This window comes from Neodiprion pinetum, chromosome 4 (genome assembly GCF_021155775.2).
Source record: "Neodiprion pinetum isolate iyNeoPine1 chromosome 4, iyNeoPine1.2, whole genome shotgun sequence".
Classification (NCBI taxonomy): Eukaryota; Metazoa; Arthropoda; class Insecta; order Hymenoptera; family Diprionidae; genus Neodiprion; species Neodiprion pinetum.
This window is the reverse complement of record NC_060235.2, coordinates 6,543,370-6,566,092: the sequence shown is the minus strand read 5'-3', so window position 1 is coordinate 6,566,092 and position 22,723 is coordinate 6,543,370. Positions and strand designations below refer to the sequence as shown.

The 22,723-nt window shown below is 34.6% G+C and overlaps 1 protein-coding gene and 1 long non-coding RNA gene across 7 annotated transcripts in view; both read left to right on the top strand.

Moving 5' to 3' along the window:
- Positions 1–15,766, top strand: part of Galphaq (G protein alpha q subunit) — a 31,773-nt gene extending 16,007 nt beyond the window's left edge. Inside the window, exons 2-9 of one of the 6 annotated variants that reach the window (XM_046619766.2) lie at positions 3,619–3,803; positions 4,029–4,183; positions 5,826–5,954; positions 6,595–6,723; positions 8,019–8,148; positions 8,378–8,531; positions 11,112–11,219; positions 14,047–15,766. In XM_046619766.2, coding sequence (XP_046475722.1) covers positions 3,619–3,803; positions 4,029–4,183; positions 5,826–5,954; positions 6,595–6,723; positions 8,019–8,148; positions 8,378–8,531; positions 11,112–11,219; positions 14,047–14,129 — 1,073 coding nt within the window. In that variant the 3' untranslated portion in view covers positions 14,130–15,766. The other 5 variants (XM_046619767.2, XM_046619765.2, XM_046619763.2 and 2 more) reach the window with 5 other exon arrangements.
- A 4,248-nt stretch (positions 15,767–20,014) lies between these two features.
- On the top strand, positions 20,015–22,078 carry LOC124216300 (uncharacterized). The gene is made up of 4 exons (XR_006882568.2): positions 20,015–20,379; positions 20,650–20,783; positions 21,159–21,272; positions 21,530–22,078. It is a non-coding gene; the product is annotated as an uncharacterized lncRNA (long non-coding RNA).
- The last annotated feature ends 645 nt before the right edge of the window (positions 22,079–22,723 follow it).

The window sequence follows — 22,723 nt, the reverse complement described above, 5'->3', positions numbered from 1 at the left end:
ATATCTCTAATTTTTCTTCTTCTCTATGATAAAAATCAAGTCTGCTTGTTTCGTAAATTCTTTATTATCCGTTTTCGTAAATAAATTTAACCATAATTTATTTTTAGCTGTTGAAGCAGTAGAAAAAAAGTGGAAAATACATTCCGGATCATGAATGTTTCTATTTTAATTTCTTATACTTACGCAATGACAGAAAACTTCTCATCCGAATTCTATATATTATGTATGTTAAAACATGCGTATATAGCGTTAATAATACGGGAGGAGAAATGTGACGAAAAATTTTGTATATAATTTTTATTATACGTAATGATTAAAATTCGTGGAGTGGTCCTAATTAATTATTTACGTATATTTGATTGATAGTACATTTTATTTATTTATTTTTTTTCTTTTCTCTCTACGAATCACTGTGTGATGAATAAAATCACTGTACTTTACGAAAACGATTCACATGCGTACAAGTTTTATGCTGTAACTTGAGCATCCGCATGAATTTTGATACTTATCGATAACAACATTTCTGAATTCTGTATTATTTCACAATTCAATTAAAACTATAATTCTACTTAACTCGAAAAGAATAGTAATGGTGACAATAATAATAATAATAATAATAATAATAATACAATGCAACGTCGAAGAATATTTATGAAACGAATGTCCACAGCTATGATAAAGATCTAGAAAAAATCAAATCGATTAATTGAACTGGGTGGGGATGAAAAATATAAAATTTTGGTTTATAACCGAAGTACTGAAATATCGAATTTTCAAAGACGCGATAATCAAATTCGTAGAATTATAAAAACTTGGAAAGTCTTGACTACCATAAAATTTGAAAATATACAAATGTCAGAACATACAACTACGGAATGTAGAATCTTTATCTCGACGAATTCCGACGATTCCACGCTCAGTGATTCGACGTCCTGAACTTTTCAATCTTTCCCTAATCCATCCACACTTGGAATTCTATAAATTAGACATTATACTTAATCAAAAATCACAGATATTACAGCCCCTGCAATTCTTTCATCATTCCTAATGTACGTATTCTTACACCCCATCCTCCTCCGCGAACGAGATAGATGCGTGCTGTTACCTCGACGTTGGGGGTGGGGGGCAGGCAGGCAGTCGGTTCACGGCACGTAACGTCATCTACAGAGCACACCTTGCTCTCTCCTCGCAAGCTCGGCTTTCGTGCTCGGCTCGGCTCGACTCGGCTCGACTCGGCTCCGCTCGGCCGGCCGCCGGTTCATTCATGCTTTTCACCGGCAGATGAGGAGGAGGCGATGCGAGGCGTCGCGATACCACCTCCTCATCCCCCCTCCCCCCAACCCCTTTTCCATCACTCTACACTCTTCACCTCTTTGACACGGGTCTCCGCGTCGGCGCGTGGAGTCTACGTAGGATTCGCTTCTGCTCGATCTCTCTCTCTCTCTCTCTCTCTCTCTCTCTCTCTCTCTCTCTCTCTCTCTCTTTTACACTATATTCACTGTTATTTCATTTTATCTTGTATTTCTTGTACTATTATTTGTTGTATTTTATTGCACATTAGTTTATTAGTTAGCACTTCGATATTGTTTGAGATAATTTTGCGACCCCGTTTACAGTGTATTTATTTATTTATTTATTTATTTATTTATCTGTCTGTCTGTTGTGGTCTTGTTTTTTTTTTTTTTTTCTTATTTTTTCTTACACTTGACTCCTGTATTCAATTGTTGATTATGTTTTTTTTTTTTTTTTTTTACAGAAATCACTGTTTTTCTATTTTTTCACTAATTCTTATATTAATTTTTATTTCTTGGTGCGGTTTTTATCGTATTTGTATATTATTTATATTTGACTTTTTCCAAGGCGAACAAACGCTACCTTCTTTCTCTTTCGTCGTTTAAAAAATTATGGTTTATGCCCCAAGTAGCATTTTATCTGGTCATTGGTTAAGAGGGTTGATTGACTGAAAATCGGTACTCTTTATTAATTTTACCAGCAAATAATAGTCGTACCTTGGGTATGTTATTTTTCGAAAATTAAGAAGATACTCGTAGAACAATATTAAAGCAAAAGATACCGGAATTGTAATTAAGAAATGGTTGAATATCCATGCTTCATTTTATTCAAATATACAATCGGTTCAAAATTATCGAAGTTGTTGTGAATTCGCTCCATTTCACACTATGACAGATTATTTTATTCGGAACACTGTTTTTATGATATTGGCATTGTTGAGTATTGAATTTTATAAGGTCGCATTGATATTGATTGCATAATCAACAAATGGCAAGATTTAATCCATGACTGATCGTGAGAAAAAAAAACACAAAAGTCTGTTTCAATGGTTTCATAGAAAATAGTCTTCTGAATAAAATGAGCTATTGTAGAAAGAAATTGAACAAATTCGAATTGAATTTAATATTTTCAACGACTGTAACGTAAATTTGTCAGTAGTAAAATGATGAATTGCATCAAATTAACGTATTAATATGCGGCTTCGATTAATTTTCTATTCTAACAGGGTCATAATTCATGTAACGACGTATGAGTGAAATTTAATTATCTCCAGTTTTTTGATTCTCTTATTGTCATGTTGCGTGAGGACTTTTCGGTATTACATAACGATTTTTATAATGATGACGATGACAATAATAATAACTAGATTTAAGTAAAGAGGCCAGTGATATCATTATGCCTCTATAAACTGGATTTTCCAAAATTTTTCTTCGATATATTTACAGTTATTTTGCAGTTTTCCGATTTGATCAATTAACCAGAGCGAATCAAATTCGCACGCGTATACACATCATAATTAATTTTTCCTATACATATATTTCCATTCTATTCTATTCCATTCTATTCATCAAAAAGAACGTCATGTCACCTTCTATTCAGTTATACAAATGAATGTAATCGTTGCGTTGTTGCTTTGTGATGAAGATTGTGGTACAAATTGTCAATTTATATGTAACACTTTAATCGCCCTACGTACTCATTCAATTCGAACAGCTATTGCATTTCATTATTAAATGAACAATAGTTGAAAATATAACAGCTCAATGCGTTGATGCGGTTCATAGTCTAGAAGCATAAAAGCATTTTCAAATTCAATTTTACACTGTGTTTCATCTTTTTTTTTTTTCCGGCCTTTATGTTAGCAAATTACTTTGTTCTGGATTTATCGGATAAATTTGTAACGTGTTAATATAGTACTAGATGTTAAATTTATCTGATTTCTTTTCTCAAACTTTCTCAATTCATCTAAAATTCGTTTCCTTTCACTTCTTTGAACAAAAACCCATCATTTCCTTCTCCAAATTACTCAAACTCGTTCATTTCACTTGTCGACGCAAGAGTACAAATTACTTGATTCAAATCAGGTTCAGTCAGATCTATTACATTTATTTAGAGCATGAAATTTGCTACCAAGATGTGAATATTATCGTTCGCCCACAAAAAATGATAACTGTTTTACTTTACTTGATAATTTTAAGTTTGCGATGCGCACTTCGCTTTATTAGTCTACTGTAAATATGAGCGATACTAATTTTAACTATAATAAGATAATCATCTTATGTGCAACGAATGAAATTTTCTAACAAAGATTGAAATAATTTTCAGGCACTGGTGAGTCGGGAAAATCTACATTCATCAAACAGATGAGAATCATTCACGGTTCTGGTTACTCGGACGAAGACAAACGAGGGTTTATCAAGCTGGTTTACCAAAATATATTCATGGCTATGCAGTCAATGATCCGAGCCATGGATCTGCTCAAGATCCAATACGCAGAATCTTCAAATATAGTAAGTAACATAGCTACTTCAAAACTCTATTCATTTAGGAACTTGAGTATGCCGTCCGTGTCGTAGGCATACGACTGAGTCTGATCAAACAAAAACACTTTACGAATGCAAATCGTTGTCATTTCATAAGTTTTCGTCAATGCAAATCAAATTGTGTGTAAATAAACGATTATTTTAGGAATTAAAATCATTCGCTAATTACTATTCGATGTTTCTTTCATTTAGGAAAAAGCAGAGCTTATACGAAGCGTAGACTTTGAAACAGTAACGACATTTGAAAGCCCATATGTAGAAGCGATAAAAGACTTATGGGCAGAGGCTGGGATTCAGGAGTGTTACGACCGTCGGCGAGAATACCAGCTTACAGATTCTGCGAAATAGTGAGTATCGCTATCAGCGCAATTCAATTACAAGTAGAAATAACTTGTATATAAATATAAGTTTTATCCATACAAGTTTTACGGAGACAGTGTATCGTTGTTTCAAAATTGAGTGTTTTTTCTTACAGGCTTAAATAGATTACCATAGCTTAAAATGTCGTTCATCGTCTTATTATAAGAAATATACTATTTTAACAAGTAAGAAATAATTATCCGTTACGTTAAACGTCATTTTTCACTAATTTCTATACAGGTTTTCAAATATTAATGGTCTATTACCTTGGCGTTTCCTTGGTTTTTTTTTTTTTTTTTTATCAACCAAACAGAAGGAATACCGTAAATTCCAGACATGCCCCGGATTCCAATGTAATAGAATATTAACAATGCCCTAATAATGTTGTTTCTTTTTCTTTCCTCTCTCTTTTCTTCAATACCGTGACGCACATATCTCAAAAGCTTCATACGAATGTAGTGCTAACAACGAGAGAGCGAGGGACAGAGATAGAGAGGGAGAGAAAGAGAAAGAGAGAGAGAGAGAGAGAGAAATGTTCAACTCGCATAGTAACAAGATAAAAAGTCATATCCACAAATAGCTGGATTCAGGTGTAAAGCAGAGCGATTATATCTTTCATCACAAATGGCGTGCTTAGTGATAGCGATATAATCTCCTTTGACTTTGGTTACCATCTGACCACAACACGAGATACTCATGAATAAGAAGGGTGGTCAGGAAAAACCAACGTCTCTCAAAGATGACAACGGCTTAACATTATTCAAATATCATTTGCATCTTCGGACCATTTGCTTTCAATAATTTTTCCTACACGCGTACAATTGTGTAAAACAATTTCAGTAACCTTCCTTGTCTTGTAACAGATTTACAAAAGGGATATCTTTTTTCAATTCTCTGGGATGTAGATTGCTATTATTAAAGTACGTAGTAAATATCATAAATCCGGTAACATGTTATACATGAAATAACTGTGCTTTGGCGATTTCGTTATCGTCATAATCCAAAGTATGGCATATGATGACAAATTTATCGGATCAAATTGGAAAACATTTTATTCACTGACAGCTAACGCGGCCGAGTACAGTTTACGAGATGTATCTTCACCTGACTGCGACCGCTTTGTGAAAAGAATTAATCTCAATGCTGTTACGTCAATCAAAACATGACGAATTCACTCGCCGCTTGGTTGAAAATACATCTACCAAAAGCATACCATTAATTTACACCCACGATCTTGTTTGCTGCTTATTCTTTTTACAGACAGCCCAGTTAAAAGTTGTGTAAATTATTTGAAGTCAGAAAAGTTACATCACGGTATTTCGCACGATAGTAAGTTTCAGCCAATGCAATCGAGACGACTAATTTTAATGCCGCGCGATACTGTTTTCTGTAGTTCGTTGAAATCGTATATCGTGTAACGTATCATCTCGTTTCCGTTAATTTATATTTTTTCTTCTTCCCCCTGTTCATTGTTTTATTATAATTTACAGCATATCAAACGACATGCTCGAGAAATATTTTTCCAATTTTGTTCTTCGGGAAACTGACGATCGATGGACCTCATTTTTCAGTCTAGTATAAAATCATATGTCGAATAGACTTGCGGGTATTGAGCGTTTGATGTTACAGCTACCTCATGGAGATAGACCGGGTCGCAGCGCCCAACTACCTACCAACGGAGCAGGACATTTTGCGCGTCAGAGTACCCACAACTGGTATTATTGAATATCCGTTTGACTTGGAAGAAATCCGGTTTAGGTATGTCGGTATAACGAGTGGAGGAAGATCGTCGACAACCTGCCTGCTGCCTGATGCCTGCGTCAATTTCTATCCCCGCATTGTGTCTGCATTTATATTGATTTGATTGTTACTAATTGCTGTTGTTATCGTTATTGCTGTTGTTGTTGTTGTTGTTGTTATTGTTATTATTATTATTATTATTATTACTCGATTTTTATTGCATACCTTGCGCCGGATCGCTGTACCACAGGCATCGTCTACGTTCGTTTTACAGTTTTTCCGGTGATAACGTCCATTGAAGAAGGTTTTTTTTCCGTGATTAGAAAGGACGTTCCTTTGTTCCGTTAGTCTGGGTTAATCATTGGATCGATTCTACCTGACATCAATTTTTCATTCACATTTTCTTTGGCACAGTTTCACAACGGACCTTACCAATGTTATGGTAATACCCTGTTGTAACGATTCTTTTTATTAGGAGAAACTGGAAACGAGAGGAGGAGCATGCGTTGGAATTGTAATACCGCGCCACCGAAATTAATCACGTTATGTTTCCTTGTTTTTTTTTTTTTTTTATGTTTTCCTTTTTGTTTTTTCTTGTTGTTGTTTTATATTTGCATGGCATGCACTATCAACACTGTTGGCTTGGTTTGTTTTTCAGTTATCTTAGCGATCTCGAACGTATAGAAAAGCCTGACTACCTACCAACGGAGCAGGACATTCTCAGGGCTCGAGCTCCGACTACTGGAATAATTGAGTATCCCTTCGATTTGGACTCCATCATATTTAGGTACAATAACACCTCTATTATATTAAATACGGGGTTATTTATTCTCCAATTTCTATCCTTGAATTTTCAATGTCGATTCACTGAATCGTCAGAACACCAGAGTAAATAGAAATCATAGTTTTCATTCCTTTTCTTCTTTACATTTTGTCACGTCACATTATCTACGGTATTCTTATCTATCGGTATTCATCAAAGGTTTTATCTCAAGATAGTCGCAAATGTTGTACTACGAGTTAATTCAATCTGCCATATTTCAATATTTCTTTAATTTGGAACAATGACTTTATTTTCACTTTTCTTTTAGGTAGATTGGTCGATAAAAGCTTATTAGTGACAATAATAATAACGTGATGGTAAAAGTTGAGTTTAAGATTTTTCATTAACATTTACAAGTTTCTTGTTACAATTATAGACATTTTTTGATATCAAAAAACCATGTTTTCCAACTAAACTTGTTTTGGTCATTTGTAGATGATCTACAATGTATCCCCGAATGGCATTTTGTCACATTCGATTTTGTGGGTATTTGTTGTACGTTATAATACACATACAATTATATATATATATATACATATAAAGCATGGCGTGTTATGCATTAGTAGACCAATAGTGATTATATTTAATAAATCGGTGTTGAATTGCTTATTGATACATTCGGTTTGAGTAATATTTAAACTTCAGTGGCTTATTTATTGGTGTTGTTATTTTTTTTCAATGCTGTTTTCCATCTCAACGAAGTTTTTGCTTGATTATATCGTCATTCGTTGTTGTATTTTCACTTTTTTTTATTTGTTATCAAAGAAATAAGTGATTATATATATTCAAGCGCTTGCTTTAGTTGTATGTAATTTTCTCGGAAGTTGTGAACAGCATGCAATTTTTTCGAATAATAGATATTGTCAAAAATTTCATGTGCACACGTATTTTACTTACACGTTACCGTGTGTACATACTTACATGATAAGATTAAATTACAGCTAAGAAGAAAATTTGTTTTTTAAAAAAATTTCATACAATATGATGAAAGTTATTGTCTCATTGCACATTGATTTTTATAACAAATTCTTCACTCTATCAGATCAAATATATGAATTTCAACGCTATGACATTGCTAATTTTGCAATTTTCAATTCATGAATTATTAAAACGTATATGAGAAATTTAAAACTGCCAATCGACATAGCAATGCTAAAACAAAGGCATGCAACACGTATGCGTTGTTTTGCCTTATATATAATTGATTAACTAACATCTTTTCTGAATACTAAGTTGAAATTGTGAACGTTTGTCTGCAGGATGGTAGACGTCGGTGGACAGAGATCCGAAAGAAGAAAATGGATTCATTGTTTCGAAAACGTCACTTCCATTATATTTTTAGTAGCTCTAAGTGAATATGATCAAATTTTATTTGAATCTGAAAACGAGGTGAGTAACTTGATTTAAGTTTAATTAAATATTTATGTACCAGTTAAGTTAGCTAAATACATGCGACTCTGCAGTATTAATTTTTCGCAAAATCAAAGAATTTGCACACTACGTATGAGTCTACGTAAATATAAATCCGGAGAAAATATTACTTATGTGAAAGATTGGTTGATTAGTAATATTGTTTTTGCAACGAGTAATCACTCATAATATTTACTTTTATTTACAGAATCGCATGGAGGAGAGCAAGGCGTTGTTCAAAACGATCATAACATATCCGTGGTTTCAACACTCCTCCGTTATTCTGTTCCTAAACAAAAAAGATCTTCTTGAAGAGAAGATTTTGTACTCTCATCTCGTCGATTACTTTCCAGAATATGAAGGTGAGCACAATTATTGATCGTCGTACGTTCCTTTCATTCGAGATGATTAGGAAAAAAGAAAAAACCTCTAGTCAACTAAATAGATTTCTTTCAGGAACAACTATAGCGTTTGCGTATCTTCACTCGCATAATAATTACGTTTCAATCTGTTACTTCGTTTTAATTACGCGTATCGGGATAAATTTCAATTTTTCTACCCAGACCAGGTTTTGATATTCCGCAGCTACGAAGGTTTTCTGCAACTTTATTCGATAGCTCGCGTCTTTGAATAAATGAAACCATTTTTCAGTAAAGATTAGCGAGAAACACATTTAGAGATAATATTTCTGGTCATTCTAATCCTCATTCGCCAGATGAGATAAACGTTGCATAAAGGAAAATTTTTTATCACCTCCGCGGGCTCAGTTAGGCATTTAGCTGTCTAGTAAAATATAATCATTCACAAACTTGGGTGGCTTAGTCATGTAATGTTAATATGGAGAGAAATATAAAAGAAAAATTGTTTCGTCGTGTTAAAAGAATAAGTTTTGTGGGATAGGGCCTAAAATGGAACACGTACCGGCCAGGGAATTCATCTTAAAGGTGTACCTCAGTTCTAATCCAGACCCTGACCGCATGTGCTACTCTCACTTCACTGCAGCAACAGGTCTGTTTCTGAACTCTCTCTGTTAAGTGAGAGCTGGTCTGATCTTTGCAACCCTTTTGTGCTGCTAGCAATCTTGATAGTTGGTAAAAATATTTGAAGAAAAAACTCTTCTTACCTTTTACCACGATGACACCGATAATTTGTTATCGTTGTCATTTTTATCTGCAGTAATAGTAAAACCAAATACGAGTTATCGTCGGGAATCCCAATGTATTGCTTAATTTACTGTTTGAAGAGCTGCTTTTCGATACGTACAATTCTCAAGCTCTAAACGTTGATAAGTTTCTGCTTCGATAAATTAATCTTCCAAATTCTGATAACCAAAGTATTTTCACTGTCTGGTAACAGGTAACTTTTTAATCAGAATTGAAATACGATGGTCAAGTATTTTTCTTAATTAAAGAATCTAGTTTTGTCGGTATTTTTTCTGATATTAACAAGGCGTAAAAATCGGTCAATAATCTATTTAGAAAAAGCAAAATAGTAACACATTGACAATGTTTAAACTCATAATTTGAATGCTTCTGAGCAGCTTACTTTTGAACATTTTTGTTTCCGAGATGCTTGGAAGAAACATTTTCAAATTTTGATAGTTCTATGAACAACGAATACAGCAATAAATATTGTGGAATCTGACATACTTTCCTGAAACTCCAGTTGTGGTATCGTAATTGAAAATTGACCCTTAGCGCAAAATCCTTAGGTGAGAGAGCAACCCTGTAATCTCGTGTTGTTAGATAACAGTTTTTTAATTCTTTTTTAATCCATCATTTCAATTCTCTTATCTGGGGGATATTTGGATAACACAGAACCGCTGGCGAATTTTTTAAGTTAGGTGAAGCCGACTTGAATATACATATATATATATTTTCGTGACACGTTAAAAAAACTTTCTTCTTCGAAACCTTATATTTTCAATACTAACATTGATATATATACAGTAGCGCTCAAAAGTATTTTGACAAAGATAGTAATTGAGTTAATTACATGCAAGAATAAACTACAAAAACCAATAATATTATTTGTTGAAAGAAATCCGATGTTCTATATAATTGTTAAAAATGAATTCTCGATTGCTCGAAAATAAAGTTAATATAAAGAAAAGTAAGAAAAACGATTCATCAAAGTAATAACGAATTTCATATTATCAAAATACCTTTTGAGCGCTACTGTATATTTTATTTGGCATTGAAATTCATGTTACACAAATTTCGATGTGTACAATGTCAGGCAGCGAGGTAAAAGTCAATGATATCATGTGTACGTGAGGCTAAAGTTTTTGATTCTATACGCGATGACTATAAAAATGTCTAAGAATTTTTATTTATTTCATTAACCAGGACCCAGCTGTATATGAATATTGAACAAGACATTTTTACAAGTGAATATTTATACCCTGTATCTTTTTTACCTGTGGGCAAAATTGAATCGACTTGTATAACTTGTCAAATAATATTACAAATCATAGAATGGTTTCCAACTATTGCGTAATCAAGCAAGCTACTTACAGATCAGTTGGAAGGCTTCGCTGACCTCTATAAACGTTAATTCGATAAGTTGTCCTTCCCTATTCTATTGGATTTACTTTTAACAAGTTCTTGCGCATCAAAATATGTACAATGCATAATATCAATTTGACGTATTTATCACTTACTGAAATATTGCCGTGTTCTTAGATTCTTCAATTATACTACTGTTATAAAAATTTGTATCTCTTTTTTCCCCATTGACGTAACAAGCGAAAGGAAAAAAAAAAACCGCCCTCTGCATTTGAAAATTACAATTAAATTACCAGATTATTTAATTAGTGGCTTAAACCTCTTAAGTCTTTGCTATGAAAAAAAAAACAAGGAAAGGTGATTATAGAAAGCTGCATATCCCCAGTAACTCCGACCTGTAGTAATGCCACTCCGAACGCTTCCTATTATCCACAGGCCCACAAAAGGAGGCCACATCAGCTAGAGAATTCATTCTCAGGATGTTTGTTGACCTTAATCCTGATGCGGAGAAGATTATTTATTCCCATTTCACATGCGCAACAGGTAAGTTTGCACCTGCTCCGCCAATTCCTGCTCGACCATTTATGCCGCATGCCTATGTATTGTATTCTGCCCTTTTTAATCGTGCTTTCATATTATATTATATATTTATATGTGCGTTGTCTAACTATGTTAAACTGTCCGACCAGAGAAAAAGTATTTTTAGCGATTTTTTGTTCCAATAAAAATACTTGTTTAATGCTTTATAATTTCTCACTAACATTTTTCTTTATGTGTATTGTGTTGCATGCTGCATATACGGGCCTGATAAACAGACACAGAGAACATCAAGCTTGTCTTTTGCGCCGTAAAGGATACGATAATGCAAAGTGCTCTGAAGGAGTTCAATCTTGCATAAATCGACCATCGTAATTCGTTTTTTCAATTGTTTATACTTTTGGCGTATTACGTCAAGAAAGCATACACAATGTGTAACGTAAATAATACATGCTAATTTTGGTCCATGGATTTTCATTCGTAGCAAGACACGTGCAGGTTACAAAAAATTTAAGATAGGATTATGTTTGCAGTTAAAAATATATGGAGAAGAAAAAAAACGCTGCCAAAACCGATCTACTTTCTCATATACAAAATCTACGTTTTTTGGTATTTTCTGGTCTTCGAATTGTTTTCGTTGCCGTATAAATATCAGTTATATTATTTTAGGTGTACTGAATAGTACTCATTTCTAAAGCAAGTATTAACTTTCCACAATGTTTTATGTTCCTTTCGATAATTTGTCAAACCTTCAAAGCCACAAGCTTTGCAAATCCAATAACGTTTTATGAAATTAAAATTGCAGAATTGTCGCTTGCAAGTGTGACTATTATAAATTTCATAGTCTTTAATGAAATATTATATTAGGATATTATTATTAACCATGGATGTTAGCTCTGTTCCTTTAATAGTATGGTAAAAATTTAAAACGAGCGATGCTTTGGAATATTGTTAGAGATTATGACGAAACGAAGTACTTTCTTTATGTCAATGATTTTTTTTTTTCTGGTTTAAATTTCATTCGTAAAATACATAATCGAATAATCAAAGCGTGATTAGGTTGATTTGAAAGAGCAAAAAATTTTCTTGTTTTGTAAGATCTCCATATTTACTAAAGTGATGGGAGATTAAAACTTTTGTCGTTTGCACTATACATGTTTACGCGTAATTACAATATATCTTTTCAAATTTCAAGAAAAATTGCACAGTGCATTGCCCAGAATGATGTCTGGAATAAATGTTTAGAGTTTTAGTTTGCAACTATACATGACAGAAATTGGAAATTGAAAAAAAAAGAACTAAGGAATAAAAAACAAAAGTTATTTTTTCAAAGTGAATCGAGTACTATGCTGTTCACAAAAATATATTCAAATCATGAAAAATATGAGAATAAACATCTTAATTCTTCAAACCTTGAATATTGACAGATAATTTGACCGCATCCTCGTATTGGAAGAAATGAAAAATACATTTATAATATACAGATGCATGCATACAAATATAATGAACAGCTTATTGTTCTACTAAGATTCACCTTGGTATACAGCACTTATTTTTCATATTCACATTAACACTTCTCGAATATATACGATGCGATCAAATCATCCTCAGCAATTGCGTTTGGCCCTAAAACTGTCTTACACTAAAATTGCACGCGCATGAAATGTGTATTTCAATATTGCATGCTTCAAATAAATACATGGTAAGTTTTATTTTATCTACCTATAGACATAAGAGTTATTGTGGTAACACTATAGATACCTCTTTATTTTTATTTGAACTGAATGTCTATACTTATGGTCCAGAATGAATTCGACGTATTGAAAAAAATAAATATAAACAAATGAGTACGTGAGAAAAATATTAATCATGTGTGTTTATCTCTGGGACTTTCAACTTCTGTGAAAATAAAAAATTAATTCTATATCTAACGTTTGATTCTTGTTCACTGACAGTCCCAGCGAAAAGTCACAGAGCTAATCTCATATGTATAAAACATTGCTTATCTCGCATGCATCATACTAAATGTATAATTAAACCACAGTCATAAAGCTTGTTGCAATGCGTTGAGTGTCCGTTAGGTCTTTCCATTCATTAAATGTATGTTATATCAATTTATTGCATGACAATTATGTTCTCGAAGAAGTTGATCGCCTACGGTGATATTGTTAAGGGAAAGCTGGGCTACTTTGAGTTTACAATTTTTGGAACGTGAAATCAATGATGATTTGCATTATCAATAGTACTTTCGAATAGTTTGCAAGTGTGATAGAAATATGATACGCGAATATCAATGCAATATGAAATAATGTAAGGTCTGTTATCTCACTAAAAGAAAATTTTAATCAATGATAGAAAAAGACAGCAATAACAAGATTTTGAATGGAGTACAGTTTGTCTATTTGGTTTAATTTCACCTCGTATCAAAAACAACACGCATCATTTAAAAAAAAAAAAAAATTCATGCTTCAAAACTTTTGGACTTGCTCTTTACTTCAGTGTTCCAAAAGTCGAATACAATGTTTAACACATAATATCAAGAGTTCCAAATTACCCAATAACCGTTGCGACTGATGTGACTAAACCGAATAGGCAAAGTGTAATAACGTATTGCCACCAATCAAATTACAATTTGAAAGATTATTTGAAGAGTATTTTCATTTTCACAGTTTGTCGAGTTGTTATATGATAATAGTTTTTTGCAACTGTCAATTTTGGTCCTTCTATTTTTTTTTAGGAAAGATTGGTTGAGACCAATTTTCCATTAGAATAGATGTAAATTTAAGGATTATAAACTGTTCTTTAATGTTGTTATTATTTCTCCTTATGACAGACACGGAAAACATCAGATTTGTGTTTGCGGCGGTGAAGGACACGATTCTTCAGTCCAACTTGAAGGAGTACAATCTGGTGTAAGTGAAATACCTCCGATGAACAGGCTGGATAAAAGCTGCTTCTGTCGACCCTGTATCAGATCATGGAAACAAATATGGACTTTGTTGAGCGAGTGACAACAAACAAGATGGAAGAAAACAAAGTATCTACAAGAGATGAAAAAAGAAATGTCCCATGAAAACGAAAAACACGTTTGTGGTGTCATCGACGCATCGCCGCTTCGTCAGAAGTGTACCAACCTTAGGTAGAAAATTATGCATGGGGGGGATTCCAGCGACAAATAAACAAACAAACAAACAAAACAAGGACCTAAATCTGGGAACGTTGTATACGTTCTTTTCTAACTTTTTCACTGTCAAAACCCAACAAACTGATTTTAATTTCATACTCTTTGTTGAATTTGTTACCTTTTTATAGCTTAGTTTAGTTGATCAAGCCCGGCTGACTGTGACATCGCCTCATTTTTATATTAATATATAAAACTATAGGAAAAACAATAAGGAAAGAAAAAGTAGAGAGAGGATGGAAAAAAGAAGGAAAGAAAGAAAATATGAAAAAGGTGGAAAAAAAAAATATTAAAAATATATATATATAAAAATAAATATAATTAAACACGGATATACCGCAAATGACAAGCATATGGTGGTGGCACTGCAGTTGTCTGTGCTAGTTTGTCAGAATTTTGTCCCGTAACTATTATGATAATTCGCTGAGCATCCAAAAAAATGATTAGCAATGCGAATATGTTCGCAGTAAAACGGGACAAGTTTTTGCCATCACGAATATAGTCGGTGATCCAAGTGAGAGCAATTCTAGTGCCATTTATTAGTGTGGTGTTTTTATTGCAAGACCTTCGTTAGATGCAAAAAACCAAAGTGTTTTTTTTTTTGTTTTGTTTTTGTTTTCATGTCTAATCTTTTGTTTGTTTATATATTCTAATCTACGCAAGAAATGAGTAGAAGTTAGTTCTTCATGTGAATCAAATTTACTATTCGTCATAAAAATATTATAACATATGTGTGAGTGGATATGTGTATACAGACATGTATACCTGTATCCATGTACATATATATTATACGCGAAGAAAATAAAACATAGAATAGCAAAAGATACCAAAAAGAAAGAAAAGTAAGAAGAAACTTTTCCCTTTACATGGAGAGAAGAGAGAGAGAAAAAAAAAATTTAATTACCATATATAACATTAAAAGTCATGAAAATATTAGAAAACGGCATCTGTTTTGATGTGAGTTTAGATAATCCGGAGGTGAAGGCGAATAGGATAAGGGGAATATTCATCCTGTCGCATAATTCCTGCCGCTCTCTCCTCCGTTGCTGGAGCTCGGATAAAGTAGGGGCCTGCCCTAAGAGGCGCACAAATTCTACATACCTACATTATAATAATAAATATAATAATATGAATAATAATAATAATAATATTAATATTAATGATAATGATAATATTAATACGCTCCGAGAGACATGGAACGAACGTTATAAAAATTACTAATAAAACTCGGGTTGTACCATTTGAAGCGAAACTGAAAAACGGAGTTTAAAATGGTGAGAAAAACAAACAAAATTTCTGGCAAAAAAAAAATTAATAAAAGAACAAAACAAAAAAAACATAAACAAAACAAAAACAAAGAAACGAAAACAAACGTGGGGTCGTTAACACGTTGGCGCGGCGTTATCTGTTGCGCGGCAAGAGACATGGCACTGCTAATGATAATACGATAATACCTCTAGTCAGAGTCATGTACCTCGCTCGCATGTATCCACCTTTTACAGTCCTGTGTACGTACGTATGAACTGCTCACTGCCTGCGCTCGCTAATGCTGGCCGGCGCGCTGCCCGCTGCAAGTAATCTCTGTTGGTAATAATAATTGTATCCGTCGCCGTAAAATAATGATACGTAATACGCGTATGTATAAAATAATAATTATTATCACCTCATTTTTGTGGGGGCGTGTTGTGTACAACCTTTACCCTTAGCCCAGAGAATACTAGCACGAAATATAAATTCTATACAGTGTTTTATTTTTTTTTTATTTTTTTTTTTTTTTTTTTTTAAATATAAGTGAATTCAATTAAATAATTCCAGTTGAATAAGTAAGGCGTTCAGTCATGTGCAGCCTGAAAGTCGTACTTTGACACTGTGTGAACATTGCATCGATATATGTGTGTGCGTGTGTGTGTGTATATATGCACACATAGTGTCCACACACACACACATATATATATATATGTATATATGTATATATATATATATATATATATACACGTGTATATATATACATAAATATATAATATTACTATTATAGGGGACAGTAATTATGTCATACCTACTTTTCAGTTGGACACTGGAATTTATATGAAAAATATATAAATACATTGGACAAAAAGTATAATATTAAGAGATAACAAAAAATAATATTGAATAATAATAATATTAATAATAATATTAATATTAATAATATTAATAATAATAACAATAATAATAATATTAATAATACAGCTTGGTTTTCAGTGTGCATGAAAAGGAGATGTGAGTAAGCAAGCGAATGAGTGAGTGAGTGACGAGTACAGGAGCAAGTGGGTTGGTCAATGCGAGAGTGTGTGTGATACGCAGAGTGAAGAACAAGCGATGAGGGATATGTATACACAGGTGTGCGGTTGAATGTCTGTGTGAGTTTAATAAGAGACAGAGCAAGAAACCCTCCGTCTGCTGCCTGACCCAAAGCGAGTGAATGACGCAATTTGTGGCTATAGTTCATTTGTAAATCATTTCTTGTCAAAACAAAAAAAGAAAAAAAAAACAAAAAAAAAGTATACATTTTTCTGAAAGCATAATATGTTGGGTATTCTTTCTGTGTGTATAAAAAAAAACTGTAAACACTCCCCAAAAAACCCAAAATGAAATCAATGTTTCTAACTTATTTATAATAAATAATATACATTAATGATAAAAAATAAAGGCAGTTTGTGACAGTAGTAGTTGGCATGTGACAATATTCATCCTGACCAATTCCTCGTGAACACATCCCTCAAGTCACATCATTCAAGTAAATCTACAAAGTGTCCAGCTTAGCAAACTAACGCAAACTATGGAAAATAATGTTTCATCCAATCTTTTATCAGTCTATTCAAATGCAACTATAGAATCCACACGGCAATTTTTTGCGGCTGTACCATTTTTTTCTAGTGCACGCTAGTTATCAAGTACTATTTCACCTTCCATAAAAGCCGTGAAACTCATGTTCAGATTTTCCAAAATTCACTTATACTTTGAAGCAAACAAATCCTGTAATACCATTTTACATGGCATATGTAAAAAGGAATAGTTGACAAATTGCGAAATATATCAACTTAATATGCAGGCACTTTCAATTAATGAGTTGATTTTAATCACTTCGTAATATGGCTAATAATTTGAAAGAGGTTTCTTTCGATGGAAGATCAGGATCAATTTGTCGTTACGATATTGTGGACCGTGGTAAGTTTGAAAAAATTATTCAATTATTGGTTTGAAATCTGAAAGAGTAGAAGGCGGAGATTTGTTTCAACTTGTTCGGAGAAGTGATGAAATTGCTGTGTTGGCGAATTTTTTTAGATAATAATTTTGCAAATGTTCCTAGTGACTGGTAAAGCTTAAGTTCTGTCGTACAAGCATGTCCAAATAACTTACTCATACGTCAATGAGATATTCTTTTTGAGTTTATTAAAAAATCGGTGTCAGATAAATAATCATTTATCTAACGTGTTTGGACCTGTATTTTTTGTCCAGTGCAATCTTATCGCCATGGAGATCAAGGACTGAGTGTCCTTCGTCAATACTTTGTGAGCAGCTGTGAGCCTTAGGTATACGCCTAACGCAGCAAACAATGACAACCAGACATACATGGGTCTACCGAATGCGACCGTTGTGACGTCACTTGCTTATAACGAGCTTATGGGAAGCTATGCAGTCGCGTCGTGGAGTGAAGAAACTTGGCAAGTTTATTTCTACCAAAGCAACGTTTGATAATGTAGGACGTTGGTTGAAGAATATAAAAACAGTTGCCCTACTGGGCTTTGGTGTGACAACCGAAAATCGTCATGCGCTTGCGCTCCCTGAGAGGTTCCAATGCTAGAGTTGAGAACTTATTGCAGAACATCAGAGAGTTACCGATTTCGACATGATGCTGGCTGCATTCACCTTCCGAGTAACACAGTCTTCGCAATGGTAAGCCCAAGCCGGCGATACAAGAAATTAATAATGAGAATAAATTTCTTTCAAAATTCGTAGCAAAACAGTGATTTAATTGAAGTATAGGTACCCGAGAGAAGAATGTATACATAGATCATAAATAATAATAGATCAGATGTAATAATGACGCAGAGACCAAAAAGTATATGTATATGCATATGCGGTCCATGTACGATATTAATATAGATGATCTATTTACGATTAATACGTAATGCATACTGTAACTTTCATAATTTTCCAGGAGACAAATCATATTATCTACAATAATACGGCTATAATATGAAAATTGAAGAATTATTCATTTCGAAATGGGATTCTATTCGACGTGCGCTCGATGTATTCCATAACATTAGTATTCATAATTATTCCAACAACTTCTCATTTGCTCTCTCGATCTTGAATTTTCATAGGCATAGAATCGAAACGCTGTTTTAGCTCGTCGCAAGTGAAGTATCTACGTTGGGTAGAGAAGCAGAATTGTTGTCGAAAAGTGTTCGTATAAAAAAAAGTTGAGAGTAACTGTAATACATCACGAATGCGCTAATTTTGATCGAGATGAAATGAATGCTCCGTATGTGAGACAGTATATATTTAACGCAGTGTCCTGATTTAAAGGCCTAAAAAGGTGACTGTAGGCGATTTTTTTTTCACAGGGAGAGAAAAAACCTCGGAAAGAACGAAGGTTCATAAAACTTCGAGTTTATTTTAACACACATTTGAAAGGTACGAGCAAAATTTTTTATCATCCAACTGTAGCAGGACGGCGGCGTTATTATTAGCTGACCCGTTAACTGAAGAATATCTTGAGTCAACGGCTGACCATCGAAGGGCCTAGCCGCTTGAGTCTGGAATCGGCAGGAAAGATAAGGTGCGCATTTCTTGTCTGAAATGTGAAAACTAAAATCATCATACATCGTACATCATACATACATAGTATTAAAGTTCGAAACCAAATTTTGCATGTTCGGATGTTCAGAAAGTGACGTCACCAAAAATTTTTTTTCTCTTGATCTATATAGACGAAAATCAGTTAGCCGAATTTCTCAGTCCGGAACCGACCGCGCAGTAGAGCGGACGTATGAAAATCGCGCTCCGCAAATTTTGAGTACCGGGTTCTCTACCTCCTGGATCCTGCGCTCCGGGTTCGCTTCCTGGTGCAAACTCGACTACCAGGACAAGCGTCCCGTAGTTTCTGTGCTCCAGGTCCGCTACCTGGTGTAACTTGATTTCCAGGATAAGCGCTCCGTAGTTTCTGTGCTCCAGGTCCACTACCTGATGAATCTTCACTTCCAGGACAAGCGCCCCGTAGTTTCTACGCTCCAGGTCCGCTTCCTGGTGAAACTCGACTCCAGGAACAAGCGCTCCGTAGTTTCTGCATTCAAGCTGCACTACCTGGTGAAACTTGATTTCCAGGACAAGCGCTCCGTAGTTTCGGCGCTCCAGGTCCGCTACCTGGTGAAACTCCACTTCCAGGACAAGCGCTCCGTAGTTTCTACGCTCCAGGTCCGCTTCGTGGTGAAACTCGACTCCAGGAACAAGCGCTCCGTAGTTTCTGCATTCAAGGTGCACTACCTGGTGAAACTTGATTTCCAGGACAAGCGCTCCGAGTTTCGGCGCTCCAGGTCCGCTACCTGGTGAAACTCCACTTCCAGGACAAGCGCCCCGTAGTTTCTACGCTCCAGGTCCGCTTCCTGGTGAAACTCGACTCCAGGAACAAGCGCTCCGTAGTTTCTGCATTCAAGCTGCACTACCTGGTGAAACTTGATTTCCAGGACAAGCGCTCCGTAGTTTCGGCGCTCCAGGTCCACTACCTGGTGAAACTTGACTTCCGGGACAACCGCTCATTTATTAATATTCGGAGTACAACCCGAGGTGGTTAGCGGTGGTCGTTGGAGGTGGTTGGCGGTGTTTGGCGGGGTAGGACGTGGTTAGGGGTGGTTGCGGCTGATCGTGGTGGACGAGGAGGAGCAGGACAAGGAGGACGAGGAGAACAAGGTGGACGAGGAGGACGAGGACTTCTGCACGGTGAATAAAGCACTTTTATAATATTTAATGGCAATTGTATTTATATTTTATCTAAAAATTTTGACACTTGGCATGTTTTTAATGAATTATTTCAGATCGTTATTCGCGCAAGCCTAAATTCAGTAACTATCAATGCGCTAACAAAATTTCTTTCATTTTTTATAATTTTCTCAATCTTCTTGGTATAACGTGTCAATAAAAAAATTATATTAATCCTTACACAATATTTTTGATGTGTTCTTGTACTGAAAATATTTATTACTATTCCAGGTATAACCCGAGGTGGTTATCAGTGGTTGTTGGAGGTTTTTGGTGATGGTTGGGTGTGTTCGGAGGTGGACGAGGAGGAGAACGAGAAATACGAGGAGAGCAAGATGGACGAGGATGACTAGGATTTGTGTACTGTGAGTATAACATTCCAAAGTATAGAATAGAGTAGAAGTGGGAGCAGAATCAGAAGTAGGAGTAGGAGTAGATATAGGAGTAGGATCAGGAGTAGGAGTAGAATTCGGAGTAGGATCAGGAGTAGGAATAGGATCAAGAGTAGGGTCAGAAGTAGGAGTAGAATTGGTAGTTGGAGTGGGAGTACAGGAGTTGGAGTAGAAAGTGGAGGTTGGGGACAAGGGACAGAAAATTAATTTTTCGCGCAAGCACAAATTCAGTAGCTATAAATGCGCTAATGAAATTTATTAAATTATTAATTAATTAACGAATTATATTAATCCTTACACTATATTTTTGTTGTGATCTTACACTAAAAATATTTATTATTATTCAAGGTATAACCCGAGGTGGTTATCGGTGGTTGTTGGCGGTGGTCGGAGGTGGACGAGGAGGAGGGCGAGGAAGACGTGGAGAACAAAGTTGACGAGGAGGACGAGGATTTGTGCTAGGTGAGTTTAACATTTTAATGATATTTAATGATAATTGCAATTATATTTCAATAAAATTTTTTATTTTATCTAAAATTTTTAAACTTGTCATGTTTACAATAAATTATTTCAATTCATTTTTTGCGCAAGCAGAAATTCAGTAGCTATTAATGCGCTAATAAAATTTATTATAATATTAGTTATTTAATTGATTATAGTAATACTTACACAATATTTTTGATGTGTTCTTATATTGAAAATATTTATTACTATTCCAGGTATAACCCGAGGTGGATTAGCAGCATCCTGAAAATGATGGTGACGCCCACGGGTGACGCCTGTTCGATGTCAGCTGCTGACAAAAATGTGTGGCGGGTAATCTAACATGAGGGTTTGACTTTTGGGCCACACAGATAGTGAATTTTTTGGCGTGTGTGATTGAAAATGATTAATAAATTTATCAGTCTGTAGGTTTGAAACAAAATTTCATGCCATCAATTTAATTATCTAGATTTGCACGGGTAAATAGTGTTTGCGTACGAATTCTACAACCATCCATCGGGTTTCAGTATGGAACGTAACTTGTATAATACAGTGAACTGCAATATATTACAGTCGAGGTCACATAGCAATGCAAAAGAATGATTAAATATTGAATAATAAATCTGAATATTACGTCAGAAAAAAAAGTGCAACGAATATCATCTCATGCTAAAAATGAGGGATATTGTGAAATACAGTGATTATCGTAAATTGGAGGTATTACTTAAGTAATGGCCTGCGTGCAGGTGTAATGCTCTTTCGCAGAACATAACATGAATGATACTCTATCATTAGTACTTGATGCAACCTGGATTAAAATGAATAAATGATTGAAAATTTGCTCGTCTTTCATTGGATTTATTTCCCACAGATTTTGACGGCCTTTTCGAATTTCTTTAGGGTCCAATTCGTCGACGAAGTATCGTTCGAAAAAATTACGAAACGGAAAGTTTTTGGCTCCAGATTCGCAAGAAAAAGATGGAAATTTGCCTCGTTGAAATTTTTCAGCCTGAAATTTGCCGATTTTGAGAGATGATAGAATTGGTTTGTGGATACCCTACGTCGATGTGATCTTGCGGGAGATGTCAATTGCGTATAGCCTGAAGCCGCGAAATGCAGCAGGCTAAAAGTTACAGCCAAGAATTGGAAGATTTCCTTCGTAATTTCTCTCCTTTTGGTCCTACGCTCTTTTTGGTACGTTTTTTGCTGTCACGGGGGTCTAATGGGTCAGAAAGAAGGTCAGACAAATCGAATCTGAGACAGAGGATTTTTTGATCAAAAATCGTGAACAACAGGAAGGCCCCCTCGCATTTATGGCATGAATTTTCGCGATTTTGAAAACTGCTGAAATGAATTCTTTCATGCACTATTCCGAAGTAATTTTACGAGAGAAATCGATTGGGCGCAATCCCAATACGCTGCGAGGAAAA